Source organism: Micromys minutus, assembly GCF_963924665.1.
Source record: "Micromys minutus genome assembly, chromosome: 2".
In the NCBI taxonomy this organism is placed as follows: Eukaryota; Metazoa; Chordata; class Mammalia; order Rodentia; family Muridae; genus Micromys; species Micromys minutus.
Genome location: NC_137971.1, coordinates 47,784,425 through 47,806,884, shown reverse-complemented (window position 1 = coordinate 47,806,884; position 22,460 = coordinate 47,784,425). Strand labels below are relative to the sequence as shown.

Below are 22,460 nucleotides of genomic sequence, written 5' to 3'. Positions count from 1 at the left end.
ACTCATGTTAAGCTGAGCATTATTTCATTTTATCAATGAAAAATCAATCATTTATTCTGGAAGATGACAAAATTTTATAGTAAATCTTTGCAATGGAATTTGTCTTTAATATGTCTTTTGCTTAGAAAGGGGGTTTTTATTTAAAAATTGCAAAGCACTATTACCTTTTTGTAACCAATGTGGTGCCACTTGATGGACCTTTGTTGTAAACCCAAAATGCTAGAATTTCATAAAAAACACACATGAAAAGCATGCATTGATAGTTTTCTAGGAAAAGAAAGGCAATAAGAAAATATGTGAAAATGTTGCAAACAGGCATTTGCTAGGTTTTTTTTTTTTTTTTCTGTTTTGAGAGAAGTGAGGTTCTCCTTATGTAGCTCAAGCTGGCTACAAATCACAATTCTCCTGCCTCAGAATTCCAGACAATGGGTAATGGGATTCTGGGAATAAATCATCAGCCTTGCCTGAAGGGCCATGATAATGACTTTGGTCTCTTAAGTATGGACTTGCACTGGTATGGTCTGTAAAAAATAATCTGCTGCTTTTTTACAGGAAATATTGTGAAAAGGCACTGCTTTTCCAGTAGATTTTAAAGAGGCCACATGGCCACAAGGACGCAGAGTCAGTGAATACTTCAGCTAATAAAAAAGGAACTAGCTCTGTTTCTCACAATTCTCAGCAGTAACTTTCAGGATTTAGCAAATGTACTGGACTTAAGCTTTAGTGACACAGGAGCTGTGGTTAAGTTATTGCATCTGAACAAAGAACCCAAGGCAAGTTCCTGGAGACAGTTCCTCATCTCACAACAGGCTTTCCAGTTGGGAAGAAAGGTAGGTGCTGACTTATTTTTCCTAGGCTTTTGTGATAGTGCTTTTCATCTTATTCTACGACACCTGGGGGGGGGTAAGATGAGGGGGGAAAAGGAGACCATGTCCCATGGTACAGGCCATGATATCCCATGATAAAGGGTGAAAAGAATTCACATGTACTTTGGGGCCTTTTAAGGAGGAATCTATATTGCAATCCTTGGAGGTAAGAAAAAAATAAATGCCTAGTAAGAGTCAAAAGTGAGTTGTGAATAAGATTTTTAGCTGTTTTTGTTATTCAAAATGGAAACCAGTACCTTCACCTTTGATCATTTCTGAATGTTTTTTCTTCCACTGTATTTGTTCTCATCTAATACTGATATGTTTATAACTCAATAGTTAAGAAACTACCTGCCACACACAGAATGTGGTGGAGATGATATATGTATAGGAAGACACCAGACTAACATACTTAGTCTGATCTCAAGAAAGATTGTGACCTGACGTAATTCTCTAGCAATCTTTGACACCACTCATGGGACTCTGAAGGCATGAACTTAAACTCCTTTTTAGGAAATAAATTAATGGAAGAGGCTTGAAGATTCTTAGTGTGGCCATTGTATAGAAGGCAGACAAAACTGTGTTGAGTCTTTCTTCAGATGAGATGGAACATACACAAAAGAGGGAAATGACTAGAAACTTCTATGTTAAGAAAGAACTTGAACTACAAAGCACACTTATTAGATCTTAGTTCAGGATTTTCCCATCACAGGTCACTGTTTTTTGTTTTAGTTTTCCATATCAGTACTATCATCTTGTAAAAAACTGTTGTAGATGACTTCCAATTTACTTTATAATATAATACTGGGAGATACTGGTCCTGTAGACCATCTTCTCTATGATTCCCTCTAGACCATTTTGATCCATGAGATAGATGTTCATACAAAAGCAAGAAAACATGGCTTGTGGTAGTGCTGATGGTATTTGGTGCTATTAGAAGGCCTGGGACTGCCTGTGTTTTCCATCTCTGTACTAGGGATGAAAATAATGAAGACACCATACTTGCCAATATTCTCATAAATACCATAGATAATTTAAACCCATGGCAGATCCTTTCCCAGTCTGGAGAACTATCTCTCATACCCATGTAAATATTCTTTGGCTTATATGAAAGTTAGAGCACTGAGAACTAGACCATAAAGACACATTGTTTTTGTCCTTGGGAAGCTTATTTTCCCTGTGTCAAAAGCAATATTTCTCTGGTGTGAATGTAGGGAGAAGCTGCATGGATTTACTTCCAGAGTTTCTTAGAAATTAGTTATAATAGCCTCAAATACACAGAACACGATTCACATTACCAGAGAACCACAAGAATACCATAAAAGTTTCTGCTGGTAAAATTCTTTTGTGTTAAAGCTTTCAGTCTAATTAGAAAAGAGGCCACAAATGCTGAAGTATTCCCAGCATTGTTTCTTAGTATCATGCCCAAGTTCACATTGCCAGCCACTTGGAAAGGCATACTTGAATGAGTTGTTAAATCAAGAAACAAAGACTAATTTTGAAACCTAGCAGCTCAAAGATGGTAAACACTGTTATCAACAAGACCACCTTATGGGTTGTTCACATAGTTGTATATAGAGTATTTTGTTTAGAATATAAAATATGAAGATGACAGGGTAGTTATCATTCCAGAGAACTTACAAACTTGGGATGCTCTTTCTTGCTGATGCACAGGCTGCTGTTGCCTGAAGCTGTCAGTTATGCAGGGCTTTGGAAATGTAAAGAAAATATACTGATGGGTAATTGTTGAGGTCATGCTGTTGTCATTTTTCTGAATAATTAATCTTATAATTAAGGTACAAAAATGTATTTCTCATGAAAAATTAGGAAGGTAGTAAAAGGTAACAATTCCCTCCCGAAAGCAAACAAAACAAAAAAACAAACAAAACCCCCAGAGAAGCATAGGACTGGCAGGATATTAGAGCTGCTATTAGCACCTGAGAGGATATTTACTACAAAGCTCTTAAAAGATTGATACTGTATTGTTCAATGGCTTGGCTTTAAATATAGTGATTTCCAAAAAACAACCTGAAGCAAGTAGAACCAGAGTATTTATTTAGTGTATATGAATGAATGTGCACATTTGTGCACACATGTATGAATGGTGGTGTGTGAAGGTGAATGTGTGTATATGTATGTGGAGGCCAGCCGAAAACCTTGGGTGTCGTTTCTCATATACATAAACATTATATATCTTTGGTACAGGATTTCTTTCTGGCCTGGAACTTTCCAAGTAGGGTAGGCTCGTGGGTTGTCAAACCCTGGTGACTCTGTTCTGCCTTCTCAGAACAGAGATTTCAAACTTGTGCTACTGGGTTGGCTTTTTAGTTTTTTAATGTGAGTGCTGCTGGTCAAAGGCTCTCCCGTGTGTAAGGCCAGCACTTTAGGCCTTTCTAGAGACTTTTCTCCCTAGACCTATTTAGGTTTTAATTAGATAAAGAATTTACTTTTTTAATCTTCTGAGTGTATGTCTGAAAAATAAAGACAAAAATAATTGCAGTAAACAAATAATCCAAAGTACACATTAAATCAGACAGAAAAGAAACATATGTTAATTTCACATCTTTGTCCTCTATTGTTGTGAGGGAAGTCACAAAGATTTCTCCAATAATTACCATTGTTGGTTGAGAAACTTATGTGTGGTGGGGGGTTGTGTGTGAAGAAAGGCAGAGCCATGTGATACTATCAGTACCCAAGAAGAAATGAGAGGAGACTTTTTGTTGTGGTGGCAAAGCAGAAAAGGATGTGGTCAAAATTTTCTGCAATGTAGCTGAATGTGTTTAGAACTCCAGAGCAGGAAGAAAATTGTTGATGTATGAAAGCTGAAATATATCTAATGCATTTGGTACTCCAAAAATAAAAGGGGGAAAATCAAAATAATGTTAGATATATAGATTGACATTAAAATATGAGTTTCTCTTAATTAGAAATTAAAACTGTTTTATATTTTTAAATGACCACCATGGACATTAAGCAGCGTAAGATTAAATATACAAGGATCAGATGGACATGAGAGGATGCTTAAAGGTTGTCAGATAGGATGATGAATTCCAATGATAAAGCAGAAGAAATAAAGATTTGAAAAAAGTTTGATTGGACATGGAACACAGATAACAATTATAGATTTTTTAAAAATCAGTTGTTTAACATTGTCAATTGCTGGGCATTCTGGGAAGTAAGGTCATGTATGCATGGCACTCTGGGGGTTCTTGTTATGACTTCCACTCTGCATTGGGAGATACTTTACATACCATGATTTTCAAATTCAACTTGAGGCGAGTGGAACTAGAGCATTTATTTAGTGTGTGTGTGTGTGTGTGTGTGTGTGTGTGTGTGTGTGTTTGCATGCATGTTTGTGTACATGTGTGAATGATTGTGTATATGGGGTGAATGTGTATAAGCCTCATTATGATTTAAATTAATGTCATAGAAGCTAGATTTTCACAAGTAACATTGAACTAGTTGCTGTATTTTAGATTTTAGATTATCCTAACCTTTGCAAATTTAGACTTGATATTCTGCCCAAGACTTAGGACTAAGTTTACAGAAAATATTAAACAGAGATATGCAGGTAAAAAGTAAATAATGATAAGTATAATAAATATGAATGTAAACAATTCACAGCTAGAGGTAAGTATATAATCAAGTTCAGAATACACAAGTGTTGGTTAATAATACATTAACTAAAATGACAGCATGAATTTTTCTTTTTTTTTTTTTTTTTGATTTGTAGGTTCCGGCATATGTAACTCAGTTTTATCCACATTGCTTCTCTTGATAATTTGTATCTTTGTCTTATTTAGACTCCCCAGTCCCTGTTTCTAGGAATTCACCCTAAATTATATTTCTTCTTCCAGTATTGTTTCTGCTGCCATGAGAGCCATACAAGGGACAGAACAGACCGCATCGAACACTGCTTATGGGTCACAGCAGAATGGACAACCTTTTTATGTAAAATCACATTCATGGAAAAGAATGACAGAGAAGTTCTTGAAGGGAGAACCCAAAATCCTTGGGGTATGTTGCTTCTGAGAGAACAACAATGGTACAAATTCACAGATGACCAACATAGTCTGTGTCCTGCTAGCCTTGATATGCAACCAATGGTCTTTCTGTCATTGGTATTTAATTTGTAGAACTTAGCTTCTGAAAAATAGCATTCTATTAACTTCTATTTATTGTCATTTGGCTATAAACCAGCAAGCAATATAACATCCTCAATATTATACAAAATATAAAAATCATTTTGAAGACACAGTCAAGGGCAAAAAAGTAATATCTATGCTTAACTACTTGGACACACCCTCAGGGAGTGATCTACTTCTTCCAACTAAACTTCCCCTGTAAAATTTTCAGGACTTTCCAAAATATCACACTTACCTATGGAATGAAGGGTTCAACAATTAGTCTGTGTGAAATACTTCATATTCAGTCTAGAATTTCAGAACATCCTTGGTATTTCTTAGTCAGGATTTCTATAGTTGCAACAGAACACCATGACCTAAAACCAAATTTTGGAGGATTACATGTCTACATTGTAATCCATTATTGATATAAGACAGGATAGGAACTCAAACAGAGCAGGAATCTGCAGGCAGGAACTTATGCTGAGGCCATGGAGAAGTGCTGCTTACTGGCTTGCTTTATTTTTTTAATGCTTCAGTCCTTCTTTTTTTTTTTTTAATTGAACAACTTTATTTTAAAAAACAAAGATAAATGTACAGATTTTAAGCATTTTTGCATAGAAGTATACATATACATTTTGTCAGTGCTTGGTTTTTTTAAAGGTTTGATAGTGTGCATTAAGATCTTGCTAGTTACAATGAGCATAAAGTACATGTAAAACAAGATGTAACCTGGAATTAGTCAAAGTTTTCTTGGTGTGTAAAGATTAAGCATAATGGGTTTATATTTTCCTTGAACTTCATATAGTCTGTGAGTAGTTTCTGGGGTGTTCAGAGCTTTCTGGGGTTAGTATCCAATTATCAGTGACTGCATGTTATGTCTGTTCTTTTGTGACTGGGTTATCTCACTTAGGATGATATCCTCTAGATGCATCCATTTTCTCAAGAATTTCATAAAGTCATTGTTTCTAATAACTGAGTAGTACTCCATTGTGTAAATATACCACGATTTTTGTATCCATTTATCTACTGAAGGACATCTGGGTTGTTTCCAGGTTCTGGCTATTATAAATACGGTTGCTATGAACATTGTGGTGCATGTGTCTTTGTTGTATGTTGGAGCTACTCTAGGGTATGTGCCCAGAAGTGGAATAACTGGGTCTTCAGGTAGTACTATGTCCAATTTTCTGAGGAATCGCCAGACAGATTTCCAAAGTGGTTGTACCAGTTTACAACCCCACCAACAGTGGAGAAGTGTTCCTCTTTCTCCGCATCCTCACCAGCATCTGCTGTCATCTGATGGAAGCGATTTTCTCTTCCATCTCTTGTAGTCTGTTAGAGATGCTTGCATCTGTGATTCTTGATTTCATTTGTAGGTTTTCTACTTCTAGGGCTGACTCTTTTAGTGTTTTCTTTATTGTTTCCACGTCCATGTTAAATTCCTTCTTCCATTCCTTCATCTCTTTGGTTCTGTTTTCCTCTAGTTCTTTGAGTTCTTTGAGTGTTTTTCTTGTTTCCTCTTTAAAAGCTTCTAATTCTTTTTGCTTTTCCTCCCGTTCTTGTTTAAGGATCTCTATCATCATCTTGTGGTATGATTTCAGGTCTGAGTCTTCTTTTTCTGGAGTGTTTGGCATTCCGCTGTTTGTTGTGATGGGAGAGCTGGGTTCTAGTGTTGCCAGGTTGTCTTGGTTTCCCTGGGGTACATTCTTTTGCTTTCCTCTTTCCATCTTGTTGTCTGTGATTTTACATGGTCTTGTTGTCAGTGATTGGTTCTTGTCTCTCCCTTGTACCTAGCCTGTGTCCCCGGATCTCCGCTGTTCCTGGTGGTAGATGGCCTGAGCGTCTGTTCTGCACGCACAGGCCGCAGTGTGGAAACAGACAACCTAAGGCAGAATTCCTGCTCCGCTGAACCAATCGGGGGTGGGGGGGGGGCAGCGCACATTCTGCTCGCTTGGCATAGACCTCTCTGTTCCCTGGCTTCTTAGAGCACCGTTTCACCAGGCCTGTGTCTCTGGACCTCCACTGTTTCTCACTGGCTTGCTTTTTATAGCTTGCTCAGCCTGCTCTTTTTCTAGAAGTTAGAACCACCATTCTAGGGATGGCACCACGCACAAGGGTCTGGGCTTTCCCTCATTGATCACTAATTAAGAAATGTTCTACTGGCTTGCCTACACTCTGATTTTATAGAGGCATTTCTTAAGTAAGGGTTTCTGCCTCTCAAATGACTATCGTTTATGTCAGGTTGATATAAATCTAGCCAGCACATTTGCCTTTTAAAGTTTCACTACCTCAACATTGCCACTCTGGGGACTAAGTTGCTCAACCTCTATGTGGCAATCTGAATTCTAGTATTTTACAAAACTGCGTTTAGTTTTCAAAGCTGATGGCTGATTCCTGGGACTCTGTCATCTTGAATATTTCAAACAGCAGTGATGAGTGTTCCTGTGACTCCACAAATTCTATGTACCCTATACTGGTTTAGAACTCATGATGCAGAAGCCCAGGCTGAGTGTCAAATTTTAGACAACTATAACATATATTACTGGAAGTTTGAGTTTTATTAAACTAGTATATGAAGGTGAGAAGTTTTTACAATTTTCTATTCTTTTTGTATCTATTATAGTGTAGTTAGACTACTTATTATATAATACCTGTATTCTAATATTCTAAATACAGATTATGTATTTGTGTGTGTGTGTGTGTGTGTGTGTGTGTGTGTGTGTTGTGCTGCTCATGGGATTCAGAAGAGATCATCAGATTCTCAGAGTCACTGGTAGCTATGAGCCTTCAGATATTGGTGCTAGAAACAGAACTCTTGGCTTCTGCAAGAGCAGTATGTACACTTAATTGCTGAGCCATATCTCCAGTCATAGATTTTTCCATTTTCCAGTGTACTCTATTTACACTCCCCATTCTTCAGATCCCAGATTCCAAGGCAGTGCTCTATTTACTCTCAATTTTCTTCACTCAATATCTAATTATTTTCCTTCAAGTTACTTCTTAGAGTAGGTACTTCTGGGTAACTCTTTTCAGAACTGGTGACCAAGGAGAGTAGCTTTAGAAGTGGCATCTTGAGTATCAGAAAATGTCTTTGGGCAGGTTTTGGAATATTATTCTAGCTCTAAAATTATTAGCATAATGACACACTTTATCTAGGGCAATTTTGATAAGTTGTTATCCACAGCTAAATAGAAAGCAACAACAACAACAAATTCCCAAAACAAAACAGGAGATTATCTAGAACTTTATCTTAGTGTATCAAAGATGGAGAATGAGAGTTCCTTTGTTGCTGTATAAGTGATGACCTGGCACACATTCTTGGTAAATGATATGTTCTTATCTCTAGATTGTGCAGATTGTGATTGCTGTCATGAACCTGAGCATAGGAATCATGATGACCACTGTCACTGTGTCATTTGGTGAAAGGCTCCCTATTTCAGTGTACATAGGATACCCAATTTGGGGGTCCATAATGGTGAGTTGCATATATTATAATTGGATCTAGCATAATATTATCATTAAGATTTTAATAACTAACTAATCTCAGTTTATTTATGGGGGCTCTTATTACATTAAAACATTTAAATAAGCAATAAAATATTTCCATATAGTGTATTGTGTTTATATCTTCCTCCTTATAAATGTTGTTTTTGCTTCCTCAGAGGAATGGATGAGATGAGAGAGGTATCCAAGCTGTGTGAAGACACAGCTTGGGCTGAGCCTAGATCATTTCTCTGTTCTAGCTATCCCTATGCCTAGGCCTGAAGCTTCTAGGTTTTGTATAACCTAATCTTCTGCAAATCCAGATCTTGAAGGCCTCAGCTTCCAGCTTCCATCTGCTACCCTAGGCCTAAAATGTTTTCAGCCTTTGAGACTTACTTCTGAATAAGCTCACACTTTCTAGTTCTTCTGGAACACTGGCTGGTTGGTTCAGCTCAGCTGTTATGGCTAAAAACTCCTCTTCAAACTGACTGATCAAACTGGCTTCTTTCCACATCACACCGAATTGCTCTGCTTAGAAAAATTGCCTCTAAACACCACAAATTGAACTTCATGAACTCAACTGCTCTCAACTGAAGAGCTCCAAACTGTACATTATTCCCAAATACTATTCTATTGTCTCTACAAACTCTACTGTATTCTTGCATTGTTCTCTCTTCCCCTGTACTGTTTGTGTATTCCTGTACTGTTCTCTACTGTACTCTCTGTCCAACTCTCTGTGCGCTCTCTCTCTCTCTCTCTCTCTCTCTCTCTCTCTCTCTCTCTCTCTCTTTCTTCCCCCCCTCGCTCACACACACACACACACACACACACATACACACATGAGCATATTCTCACTCTCTCATTCACATTCCCCCCTTATTTATCAATTTATCTGTTACTCAGGTATAAAAGCAACTTTTATTTTTTTATTGTAATTGTTGTCTGGGAGGCTTACTGCCTCTGTTTACTAACTTTGGTCTAGTTCTAAAAACTTCCAGCCTCTATGCAATCTAATCCAACCCTAGAATGGTTCCAGCTGTTTAGACTTGTTGCTGAACAAAGCCACCTTTTCAAGTACTTTCTGAACTGGCTCATCTCAGTTGTTCTGGCTCAAACTCCTCTCCTACCTGACTTAATCAGTCTGACTTTTCTCTTAGTATCTTCAACAATAGGTTCTTACTATCTAAGTGTGGTGTATATCTAGGAACAATGATGGTAGCCTGCATTGCTTTTGGAAGCTTCATTGGGCTCCCTGGCCAATATCCCATGGAATACTCTCCTATCAAATACTTCTTTCTTTTTTATTATTTATTTTTTCACTTCAGATTTAATTCCCCTCCTGGTCCACCCTCTGACTGTTTCACATCCCATACCACATTTCTACCCCCTGTCTCCATGTGAATGCCCCAACCTCATCTACCTCACTAGCCCTATAATCTCTCTGGGGAGATTTTTACAAAACATCAAATATAAATAAACACAAACTGTAACAAACACACAAAAACTGGCTTCTTACACAGACATCCCAGGCAGTACAAACTGAAAATCTGAGGAAATTAGCATTATTTTGGGGCTCCAGTTTCTTGAGGGTTAGGTGCGTCTTCTCTGGCTGAACCCAGACATTTGCTGTATATGTCTTGGGCACCTCATATTAGCTAGTGTATGTTGCCTGATTGGTGATCCAGTGTCTGAGAGATATCAGGGGTCCAGGATAATAGAGACTGCTGGTCCCCCTACAAAGTTGCCCTCCTCCTCAGCTTCTTTTAGCTTTTCTCTTTAGAACAAAATGAAACAAACTCACCCAATAGGAATAGACAACAGGAAATAGTCAAACTCAGGGCTGAAATCAACCAAATGAAAACAAAGAAAATAAGGCAAATAGTCAACAAAACCAAAAGGTGGTTCTTTGAGAGAGTCAACAAGATGGATAAACCCTTAGTCAAACTAACTAAAGGGCCCAGAGACTGTATCCAAATTAACAAAATCAAAAATGAAATGGGAGACATAACAATAGAAACTGAGAAAATTTAAAAAGTATCAGATCCTACTACAAAAGCCTATACTCAACAAAACTGGAAAATCTAGATGAAATGGATAGTTTTCTAGACAGATACTACATGCCAAAGTTAAATCAAGAGCAGGTAAACTGTCTAAACAGGCCCATATCCCATAAGGAAATAGAAGTCATTAAAAACCTCTCAACTGAAAGCCCAGGGCCATATGGATTTAGTACAGGATTCTACTGGACTTTAAAAGAAGAACTGATACCAATATTTCTCAAACCATTTCATAAAAGAGAAACTGAAGGAACAGTATCTAATTGGTTCTATGAAGCCACAATTACTCTGATACCCAAACCACACAAAGACCCAACAACAAAAAAGGAGAACTTTAGACCAATTTTGCTTATGCAAACTATTTTAAAAATATTCAATAAACTTCTTGCAAACCTAATCCAAGAACAAATCAAAACCATCATTCACCACAATCAAGTAGGCTTCATTTCAGGGATGCAAGGTTGATTCAATATACAAAAACCCATTAACGCAATTCACTATATAAACAAACTCAAAGAAAAAAAATCATATGATCATCTTGTTAGTTGCAGAAAAGCATTTGACAAAATACAGCACCCCTTCATGTTAAAAGTATTGAAGAGATCAAAAATTCCAGGTCCATACCTAAACATAATAACAGCAATTTATTTCAAACAAACAGCCAATATCAAATTAAATGGAGAGATATTTGAAGCAATCCCACTAAAATCGGGGACAACATAATGATGCCCACTCTTCCCTTATCTATTTAATATAGTACTCGAAGTGTTAGCTAGAACAATAAGACAACAAAAGCAGGCCAAGGGGATACAAATTGGCAAAGAAAAAGTCAAGGCATCACTGTTTGAAGATGATATGATAGTTTACATAAGCGCCCTAAAAATTCTACCGGAGAACTTATCCAGCTGATAAAGAACTTCATCCAAGTGGTCAGATATAAAATTAACTCAAATTAACTCAAATAAGTCACCAGCCTTCTTTTATACAAATGATAAGCAGGCTAAAAGAAAAAAGTAGGAAAACAACTCCCTACACAATAGCCACAAATAATATAAAATATTTTTGGGTCACTATAACCAAACAAGTGAAAGATTTATATGGCAAAACCCTCAAATCCCTATAAAGTATTTCTACAACCTTGAGAAAAAAGTCTTTAACTCATACATAGCACAGCATATAACACAGAAATAATGGCATAAATGCCACAGGTAGCTGAAAATTTTAATATTTATCAGCGAAGATCTATTGCAGTCCTGTGTAACCATAAACTCATATCAGAATAAATTGGACACTGTCAACATCAATTCCTTCACAAGATGAAGGCCAGTGACTTATCAGTTTCAGTGTTGTTTAATTTAGTGGTTCAAACTACTCAGTGAGTGTCACTGGTAAAGCAATCTGATGTCAACCATCTCATTTCTCATAAATGTTTTCTTAAATATGTTTTCAAACGAATTATTAACAAGGATAACGCACACACTAACGTTAACCTGTACCAGTTGTGATTCACATTTGTGGTTTACCCTTCATCCTGTGAGCTCATAGGAGAATGAACAAATGAATTGAATAGTCTGTTTCTTACTGAATGTTCATTCACTTAGTCACTAGTTTTAAGTGACAGTTTTATATATTGGTACTGTAAATTATATTAATATCGAAATAATTTTATTTTAGCCATTATATTCAATACTTAGTATTCACTATCTTGCTTTTGTTTATTCTTATTTAATTCTTAGCATACAAAAGCTACCTTAGAAACCTATATAGGAGACCTGTGAAAGTAGGTGAGTCTAAATATGCTGACACTAGCCACTTTAGATAAAGTGAAAATAGTTTCTTAACTGAAAGACTCAATGAACTCCAATTACCATTTAGTAATTATTTTGTCTTATTTTTTAAAGTCAAGAACAATTTTATAAGGTCAGAAAGAAGACCCTAGGGCACACTAAGGATCTTAATAGTTGCTGAGAGGAGAATGTAAGAGGAAATAAAAATTCTTACTACTTGAGTTAAGTTGGCATGGATGACCATGTAGTGCCAAGCACTCTGGGAAAGATGTTTTAAAGAAAAAGCAAGGAAGCCCAGACTATCAAATAAAAACCATATTGTGGCTCTGGCTAGCATAAACAAAGAAGACAAAAGGAGAAGAAGAAGAAGAATAAGACGAAGAAGAAGAAGAAGAAGAAGAAGAAGAAGAAGAAGAAGAAGAAGAAGAAGAAGAAGAAGAAGAAGAAGAAGAAGAAGAAGAAGAAACAAGTAGAAGTTAAGTCTTTCCTAAGAAAGGACTTGGAAAAGTGGACAGACCTAGTTAAACTACATGATAGCCTCTAGGAACTGCACCTCCAAAGCACAGAATGTTATCAAAAGGATAATTACTTCTATCTCTTTAACATGGTTTAAGATAAATCCAGATTTCTGAGAGGTTTTTCTTTGGCCAGGTGACTGACCAGGCTAAGTAGTCATGTTTTTTTTTCTTTTTCTATTGATTTTTTTATTTACATTTCAAATGTCATCCCCTGTTGTGTGTAAGAATTAAAAAATCAATCTATGCTATCACTGGCTCCTCTCTGGATGGGGGATGGCAGATGCCTAACCCCATGTGCCATCTGCCCAACTTCTCACAGTCTGCTTGCCACAGAAGCTGCTCTCACTCCCAGTCATTTGTCACCTGTGGCTAGGTGTCACAACTTCCTGAAACTCAGTAAAATCAGAAACTCTAGAGGCTTGTAATTTTTCAGTCAGATTTATAACAGTAAATTCTCAACTCACAAAATGTCCACACAGTGAACTCAGAGCCAATTGATATTGATACAAGCTGCCTAACTAGACTGGAAAAATTGTCCTATATTATTCTATGATATTCATAGCTACCTGTGGCTATTTAAAGCCATATGGGTGGTTTGTCCTCTTTCTTCATCTTCTTTTTCCTGTTTTCTCTGTCTCCCTGCCCCCCTTCCCATCTCTAAAACTCTCAGCCTGTCTTCTTTTCTCACTGCCCTCACCTGCATATAGACAAAAATCTACAATTCCCTTTCCCAGTTTCCCCCACAAGCTTCCTATTCCTTCCCCCCACCTATGAGGGTGTTCCCCCACCTGCCTTTCCACTCCTGCCTCAGTGCCTTAGCATTTCTTTACCCTAGATAATCAAGCCTCCACAGCACCAAGGGGCTGTCAGTGAAGACCAAGAAGGCAATCCTTTGCTATATATCCAACTTGAGCCATAGGTTCCCTACCTCCATGTGTATTCTTTGGTACTCACTGATAAGTAGATATTAGCCAAAAAGAACCTTGGGATATCCACAATACAACTCACAGACCATATGAAGCCAAAAAGGAAAGAAGATCACACCAAAGTGTAGATGCAACAGTCCTACTCAGGAGGAAAAATGATCTCTGGAAAGTAAAGCGAGAGAGGGATCTGGGAGGAAGACGGAAGAGAGGACAAGGCAGGGAAAAGGGTCCAGCTCAGATGGGGGAGAAGTACAGAGGGTCAGGATTTTGAAAGGAGGTAAGTAGCAGTGTGGGAGGGAAAACTAGGGGTATCCAGTAGAATGTCCCAGATGCCAAGGACCCAAGAGGTTCCCAGCACCCAACAGTGAGGACATTAGCTGAAATACTCAACCAATGGGAGATCGAACCTATAGAGACCATATCCAGTGGATAGGCATGGCCCCTGGTTGAGAAATAGGGCCACCCATCCACCTAAAAATATCCAGAATTCTTCCTGTCCAAAAAAAAAAAAAAAAAAAAAAAAATGCAGGGACAAAGAGTGGAGGAGAGACTGAAAGAAAGAGTATAGTTGTTATTTTAAATAACAATAACATTTAATATATTTCTTTGTTTTAATAAATCTTTAAATTATGCTGCTACATAAATAGTAACTCACTTTTAGAAATTTAGAAATCTATGTCTCAGGGCTTTCTTTTTTTTTTTTTTTTTTTTTTTTCTTTTTAAATAAACAGTATTTTACTTTGGAAAAGTAGTTGCTTTAAGTAAAACCCCAATCCTCTGAAAAACATCATTTTATCAATATGCTAAAATAAATATGTAAATAAATCACTTTGAAGAATGTATTTAATTATAAAATACCCCATAGCCTATGTGGGTTTAAGGTGGGCAATGATTACTCTGTAGATTAATTTTTAAACAGCAACAACATATAAAATTTATCTAAGGAATGAATACTAGAAACAAACATAAACTTGCATTTGATTGCTAGTGGAACATGTACTGTTTCTTTAGATGTAGGTACGTTTTTCCATCATTTTTCTATTCCCCATGAATAGATAGCCAGAAATTTGGAAAACAACAAAACAATTCAAAGTCAGTACATAAAAATTAGTTCTGTAAGCACTGATGAAATTTTAGAGAACAATGAAATATATTTATTCATGACAAGACAAAACCTTTTTTTTTGTCTTTAAGAGACAAATTATAATCCCATGCAGACAAATACCCAAAGACAAAGAGTTTCATTTTCAGCCATTATATTACACATCCACTGTTAACAGCATTTTCTCCGTGCCTGCTTCGAGTTGGATTAATTAATCCTCACATGACCTTACTGTTGTCATTTGAATTTATGGTCAACTGTCATTTATCATGTTACCTATTTTATAGGGTATAGTGCTGCATCAGTGACAGAAAGACTTGTTCTTGTTGCATTTATTTTTTTTTTTTAATTTCATTTTAGTTCACTTAAAATATGCCATCAAACTGCTAGTGTGTGTGTGTGTGTGTGTGTGTGTGTGTAATATGCATGAAATTGTCAAAGAATTGAAAATATTGATAAATTGTGCCAGAAACCTGTCTGGTAGAATTCTTCTTTTTTCTAGGAAAGAAGAGAATCTTTCCTTAATTTTGTGGTTCTTTTAAGATAGACTGTTTCACCTACATATCAAATTTAGGAATAGGTTTCAATATGTTATAATTTTTAATAATATATTTAGTATTTTAACCTGGATTTTACTTCTTATTTCTAGTTTATTATTTCAGGATCATTTTCAATTGTAGCAGGAAGAAGAACTACAGAAGGTTTGGTAAGTTTTTTTATGTTATTGTGATATCAAAAGAGGAGAGCTATAATCAAATTATTTGTTCTACCAGGATGTGAAAACACAATATTTCTCAACACCTAAGAAACAAAGGATGACTTTGCATTTCATCTAGAAGAATTTTCCTGTTAAAATTTTTAGCCAGAAAAAGTGATAAAATCCTGACATGAGGCTGGATTGTCACAGCAGTTTTCAGAGAGAATCTTCATTAGATGTGGAAGAATTCAGAAGAAAAGTCAAGAATGGTGAATCAAATCTGCGTTGAAGTTTACTGTTCATGCCCATGGCCATGATACTAAATATTTCATTGACATGGCATTTATTGACTGATTGTGCAGAGTGTGTATTCTAACTGCACCTAGATTTTGAATATTCAACAAAAGGCATTCACAATGAGTTATTTCTCAGGAAGAGACAAATTTAAAATTTAACATGCCAGGATATCAGTCACAAAGTCAAGAAAAAGACTCCAGACCAAGATCTCCATAAACTTGACAGTAGTTAGGACACCATTTGCATTCTCCCTACTCTAAAGAGAATAAACAAACTGGAATTCAATTAGCATAACATTTCTAAACATTTATCCCTAGCTTGTTTCCCACCAGAGACCTTTAGACCATACCTACCATGCCACATCCTTATCAAAACTTTCACACTTTTTTGAGAAGTTTTTTTCTTATAAAAAGTGGATATACTTTTAATACCAGAAGAGAATTGAAAAAAGGAACAAGCATCAGAGAAGGAAACATGCAAAATGTGCAGGTCCACAAGAGAGGCCAGGACATTTATCCAAGCGGAAGAATTCAGGGAATCTTGTAGCAGAGAAAGGTAAGAGGCCTGACGCTCTGAGATCTGCAGCAGATGTGTAAAAGACAACCAAAGAAGATGGCTCAGAGGTAAAGGTGATTGCCATGACAACCTGAGTTGGAGCCCCATGACACTTCAGAAATAAAAAGAAGACATCAACATGGTGGTAGCAGAGAGCTACAAAAATTCTTTGAGCTCCTCAGGCACACACACTCTAAGTTGAATAAATGAACTTATTTTTAAAGTATAGCTATTTTGAAATCCCCTCCAGGAGAAATTTGCATTATGCTTCACATAGCCTTGTATATTTTAAAGTCACAACAAATGATAACCAACAAAAAAATAATAAGGCAAACCAATACAACTCAGCATCTTCAGCAAGGACCAGCATCAACAAAGACTGACAAAGACTGACAAGAAAAACTAATAGCACACAGCATCATCCCCTGTCTGTTGGGCTATATTTACACTCTTTTCAAATATCATGTATTCTTTCAAGTGTCTGTTCTAACTAAGTATCGTATGCCCCTTGTTTTAGACAACTTTCAAAAAAACACCACCTGTCCGTTCTCACCAACTATCTGCCAATGTGTCTGCTTCAACAAAAACATCCTCTCATTTGAGTTTAAAAACACAATCACAAGACAGAACTGAGTCTCCAAAAAGCCCCAAAGTTTAACTTAAGCTTCATGTGTCTGTAAGGATAATCTGAAAGATTTAATTGTAGAAATGACATTCACAGTTTTATTTTAAGGATATATTTATATTGGAAATAATAGTAGAGACAAATTAGGAAACCTTTGAATTAATCAAAATAATGAGCATAAAATATGTAAGGGAAGAACTGAAGAGTTTAAACTGATATGTAGAGATAGACTTTTGGATATTGGCTTAATCGTTTTCATTTCTTTCTAGGTTCGAAGCAGCCTAGGCTTGAACATTACCAGCTCCGTGCTTGCCTTCTCAGGGATCATAATCAGCTCACTGAGCCCAGGAATTTATTCTTTCAATGTATATTATTGTTCATATAGAAGTTCACCTGAAGGATGTCACATGACCTTTTCCATTTTAATGGTGAGTAGTTTCTGTTTACATGGCGTCATGGTTGAAAAACACTGGGCACACTGACTCAGAGAAAACCAGGAGCAACATTCCTGAATTCTAGAATCAGCTTGAATTAGAAACCATCAAGAAATAGATTAATCTTTTATTTAGGAATGAGAGTCACATATTATACTCACACTGTGTATGTACAACGAGACCAAAAGAGAGAAAAATTCATGTAAATATAGGGAATTAACATCCTCATTCCCTATGCAGAATAAACTATATTGTCTATTTTACTTTTAAATCTTGAGCCCCATTTATTTATACCAAAACAATTGCCTAAGAAACACTGATAACTAATTACCTCCTAGAATATTTTAAAAGTCTTTATAGTAAGCAATTCAATCTCTAGCCACTCAACTAAAACAAGATACAACTCTTTAGTGGATTGAAAACTTTTCCAAAGTCACTAAGAAACTGACAAAAATGTGTTCTGGAATTTCCTGCCTATAAGTCACCGATTCTGTGTATTTATTCTGATAAAGAATCTAGCTTGCTATTTCTGAAGGTCTGTTACCTTGAAGACATGCAGGGTACAATGATATGAACACAGCTCTGGGACTGACAGCTGCATAGGATAGCTTTCTTCATTATGGGGCCTGTGAACTCATACAATACTTCATGCTTAAAATAGCTCTGGTTTGCTGTAATCTCAACAGATGTTTTCTTCATTCATTTCAACCAGCCACCTTCTTGTTAAGATCAAAGTCTTCTGAATTGTGTGAGTGTGAGTGTGTGTGTGTGTGTGTGTGTGTGTGTGTGTATAAGTGCTGCTTCATCATATGCCAGAGGACCTCCATAAGGAAGGACCTCATTAAGCTTGAAGTGCCAAGTATATTCTTATCTGGGCAGCAGTAGCATTATTTTACAACCTTGAAGTACACACATTTTTTATTGCATTTTTGTTTGTGTGTGATGTGCATGAAAATATGTGTATATGTTCTCTTGAGTGATTGTGCAAATACACACATGTATGCGTATGTTTCTGTCTATCTGTCACTCATGTGTGTGTGTGTATGGGTGTGTGTGTGTGTATGTGTAGGCTGACATCTTCCTTAATTGTTCTTTACTTTAAGATAGGATCTTTCATTTTAACTCACAACTCTCATGATTCAGTGTGTCTAGCTATTCTTCTAGTTCCAAGGATCCCCTGTCTGCATTTGGGGATCGAATGCATGCCATCATGCCTACTTGACATTTATGTGGGTGCTACAGAGCTGACCTCTGGTCATAGTACTTACACAGAAGGCATTTTATCTGCTAACCCATCTCCCAAGGCTCTGAGATAGACATATAATTTACACAAGATCTCAGGGACAGTACTGGGAGAGTTAAAAGCCAGCTCTTTTAATTCAAGAAGCTTCTATCCTCTTGGGAGAAAAAGATACATTATGAATCATGTGATTATAAAGAAAGGTCTGATAAAGTGAGTTCTTTATAAGAAAGAGCAGGTAGAGATCTTACTGTGTGAAACAACTTAATTGTACCACATAAAATTTGAAACAATAAGCTATAAGTGGCCTAGAAAGGTCACAGTTTCATAGGGCTTAAACTAATACATGTGCTTCAAGAATTGACAGAATATGAGCTACCAAGAAAGCCAAGAAATGGCTAAGGACAAGGCTGTGCCAGGAGCCCTGTTGTAGACTCTTGGGCCATGCCTCCACCATTTTAGTGTATAAATGTTTAGAATATGTGATTCTCACTCCTCACATGCTTGTGTTATTATTTGTTGGCAGGGTCTGGATATTGTGGTAGTTGTTTTAACTGTGCTGGAACTCTGCATAGCAATATCCCTCTCTGCCTTTGGATGCAGGGTGTTGTGTTGTAACCCTGGTGGGGTAAGTTTTCATTTTAATTTATATATGTCTCTACATGTTTTCTGTCACTCTGTAATAAGTTGCACAAAGAGGTTTATCCTAATTTATGCTAATCACCTCCCAATTCCAATGGATGAAGTATGGGCTCAGCTTAATGTTTATCTGAATTTTCTTTTCAGGGACTCACAGATTATGATTATGCTGTCGAATGGTCTGTGGGATCCTCTGAAGGTGCAAATTCTTTTGTATATTCACATAGTAAAATTCATATCCCCTGTATAATAGAAATTATGACAGTTTACTTCTTTTGAGGATACCAAAGGAACCAATGTCTTGAGTTCTTTTAGTTTCACACAACTTGAAAAGGTTCATCTAGAATATTGTCATTGTTAATTGACTCAAAGTCAACTGATCTGTGGTCTACTCAAAAGAATGTTATCCAATTCTATTCACAGGTCTCATTCATACTCAAGGGACAGAATCACAAGAGGGTCACTGAGAGCTATGTGGTATTTTTGTTTTTATTACAATCAAAATAGTACAGTTTACCATCCTATTTCTTGCAAGTGATGGACCCTTAGAGTACAAACCAGAGAATAGTTCACATCTTAGAAGTCTATAAAGGGTATCAAATTACCCTACTTTTTTCAAATTATAGTATCTTTTCTGGCTACTGAAGAAACTTTAGGGATAAGACTTCACTGTCACTGGATACTCAATAGTCTCATTGTTCACAAGCCAAGCGATACACAGAACTCATATCCAGTAATTAACTAATAATAAAGCGATGAGATCAGTGGGTGCTCCTTTATATTTCTTTCACCCCTTTCTGGGTGTCCACAAGTTCAACCCAAAGAAGAAAATTTAACTAGATTACAACAAAGCTTACAATGGGCTTGCAATGTAAAGCCCCAGAGTTTTCAGTTTCTTGGATATTTTTGAAGCTTCTGTGATTTCACTGAGGGATAAAGCATTTTGGGAAAGGCAAGTTTCTTCATACTCTTCAGACCATAATATTTACAGAAAGGATATGTATTGTCTCTGGACAGCCCAGACCAAACTCCCACCACAAAAGAAGATTTATTTGTCCAGGATAGACAACAGACAGTGAATAATAGACAAAGACAGGAGATAGAGAACAAAATAGAAAAAAAAATTGGAACAATGGATAGAAGTAAGGAGTATTTGTCTCGAGGGGAGGAAGCAAAGGACTATCTCTGGAGACAAATGTGGCCCATAGGGAAATGGCAGTTTATAAAGGTAAAAAAGGAAACCCTATGAGGTGTTTAATTTAATTAGACATGTAAATTGGGTGAGTGAACGGGAGCTTTTGATTGCTGGACTTCAATATTTTAATAGCTGGACATTGGTAGTCAGTCTCAGGAGGACAAAGTGACCATATAAGGGAATGGGTCATGGTGGATAATTTTAGGAAAGTAATCTAACAGTTTAAACAAGACAGAGAGAAAGGGGGAGGAGAGCAAGGCCTGCCAGAACCATGTTTGCTATGTTAGAGCTGGCTAGAGTCCCTTCACTTACTATATAGATGTCTGTGCTCTATAATAGTAGTAAAGCAGATCTCCCCAGTCTCTGAGTCTAGACATGTAATGACATGTAACATATAATAAAAGTCTCATATTATCTGGAATCTCCAACCATTCCTATCAAACTTTATGTATCAGGACTTTGTAGAATAAGGTTGAGACTTTGCATGCTTTTAGTGTGCTTCCTGCAACTCAGGGACAGTCTGGCCATCAAGTGGTTCATGGATGGCAACCAAGTCATGATTGGTATATGTTGCTGCCATCACTCTAGGAAATTACTTTGGCAAAAGAGCTCTGTATTTTGTATAAAATATCATTTTAAATAAAATCACTGTTATTCTCATTCACACAGTATATTGTCCTATTCTGTGACTCAACAACAGCCAGAAGCTTCTAAAGGGCAAAATTTTACAACTCATTGTATGTCCTAGGTATAGCATGATCAAAGAATGCCTGAGAAATACCTATTATTGGTGCTAGATTCATATCTGTTGTGACAGGGTGAACATTGGTTATGGTGATGATATGTGGTTAAAAGAAGAAATCTCTTAGAATCTGTGAATGATGCAACAACATCTGATTAACTCTACAGGTCGTGATAATTATGCCATCAAATTCTCCCATGGCAGAAACAGCATGTTCTGTACCACTTCAAAGTGGTTTGGTGCCATCAGAACACCAAGAGAAAAATGTTCCAGAAAATATGCACTGATTATTTTTCAAGAACCACGCATGGGAAAGCACAAGAATCCAACTTTGAAGTCTGTGCATACCTGCATAAGTGTGTGTTTGCCTGTGCATGTGCACATGTGCTTTGTGTTTGTGTGTGTGTGTGTGATTCAAATTACATTTTAATGTTTCACCAGGGAGTTGGCAGATTATTCCACTATCTCTCCATAAGAGTATTAGAATGTAATAAATAAATAAATCATTTATTTACTGGCTAAATAACACTTGAACATGCTTTATTCATCCTGAGGACATTCTAAACATGTTTTAAATAGGCAAAGAAGGTTTTAAATAAACAGATGAAATGTTCTAAATCACAAGGTATGTTTCACCCAGACGACACCTACACATTTCTGCTGCTCTGTCTAATGCTCTTTTTGTTTGTTCAACTTTAGTTTTCTCTAATAACAAATTTGGATGTGTATTTTTTCCTTCAAAATGTACAAAAACATAAATTTTGGTTCTTCTTTTTGTCATACTTCTTTTGTAGCACAGAATATCAAAGTCAGTGTTTGCCTCTGTCAATGTGAGTGTATTCCAGTACATGTTGATATGATTCAATGTATCTTTATCTCCCTTTCCTTTCTAATAAGGATTAATTAATTAAACTCCTACCTACATGCCATGCATGTCAATATATGACTATGCATATTTATTAGATATCCATTAAGTGTGTTTTATTTTTGGTTGAAGAACAAAATTAATTTAGAAGTATTGTACCCATGTGCTAACTACTTTCCATTCACCTGTGATGCTTGAGAAAACAATCTAAGCTATACAGTTGGTAAGGATAGCAAAATAGTAAAGAGTGAGGGGTTTCTGGCATATCACACCATGAGCTTTCTTCTGGAGAACCTCATTTTTCTCAT

At 36.5% G+C, this 22,460-nt stretch overlaps 1 protein-coding gene across 2 annotated transcripts; it reads left to right on the top strand.

The window, feature by feature from the left end:
- Window positions 1–713: 713 nt before the first annotated feature.
- LOC308417898 (membrane-spanning 4-domains subfamily A member 4A-like) lies at window positions 714–21,732 on the top strand. Of its 2 annotated transcripts, XM_080913206.1 has the most exons (7): window positions 714–830; window positions 4,724–4,883; window positions 8,337–8,465; window positions 15,513–15,569; window positions 17,307–17,465; window positions 19,238–19,339; window positions 21,455–21,732. In XM_080913206.1, exons 2-7 carry the CDS (start codon window positions 4,740–4,742, stop codon window positions 21,572–21,574), a joined length of 711 nt encoding a protein of 236 aa, XP_080769332.1. In that variant the 5' UTR covers window positions 714–830; window positions 4,724–4,739; the 3' UTR covers window positions 21,575–21,732. The 2 variants fall into 2 exon arrangements, with proteins under 2 accessions (XP_080769332.1, XP_080769333.1); XM_080913207.1 differs by lacking the exon at window positions 8,337–8,465.
- The last annotated feature ends 728 nt before the right edge of the window (window positions 21,733–22,460 follow it).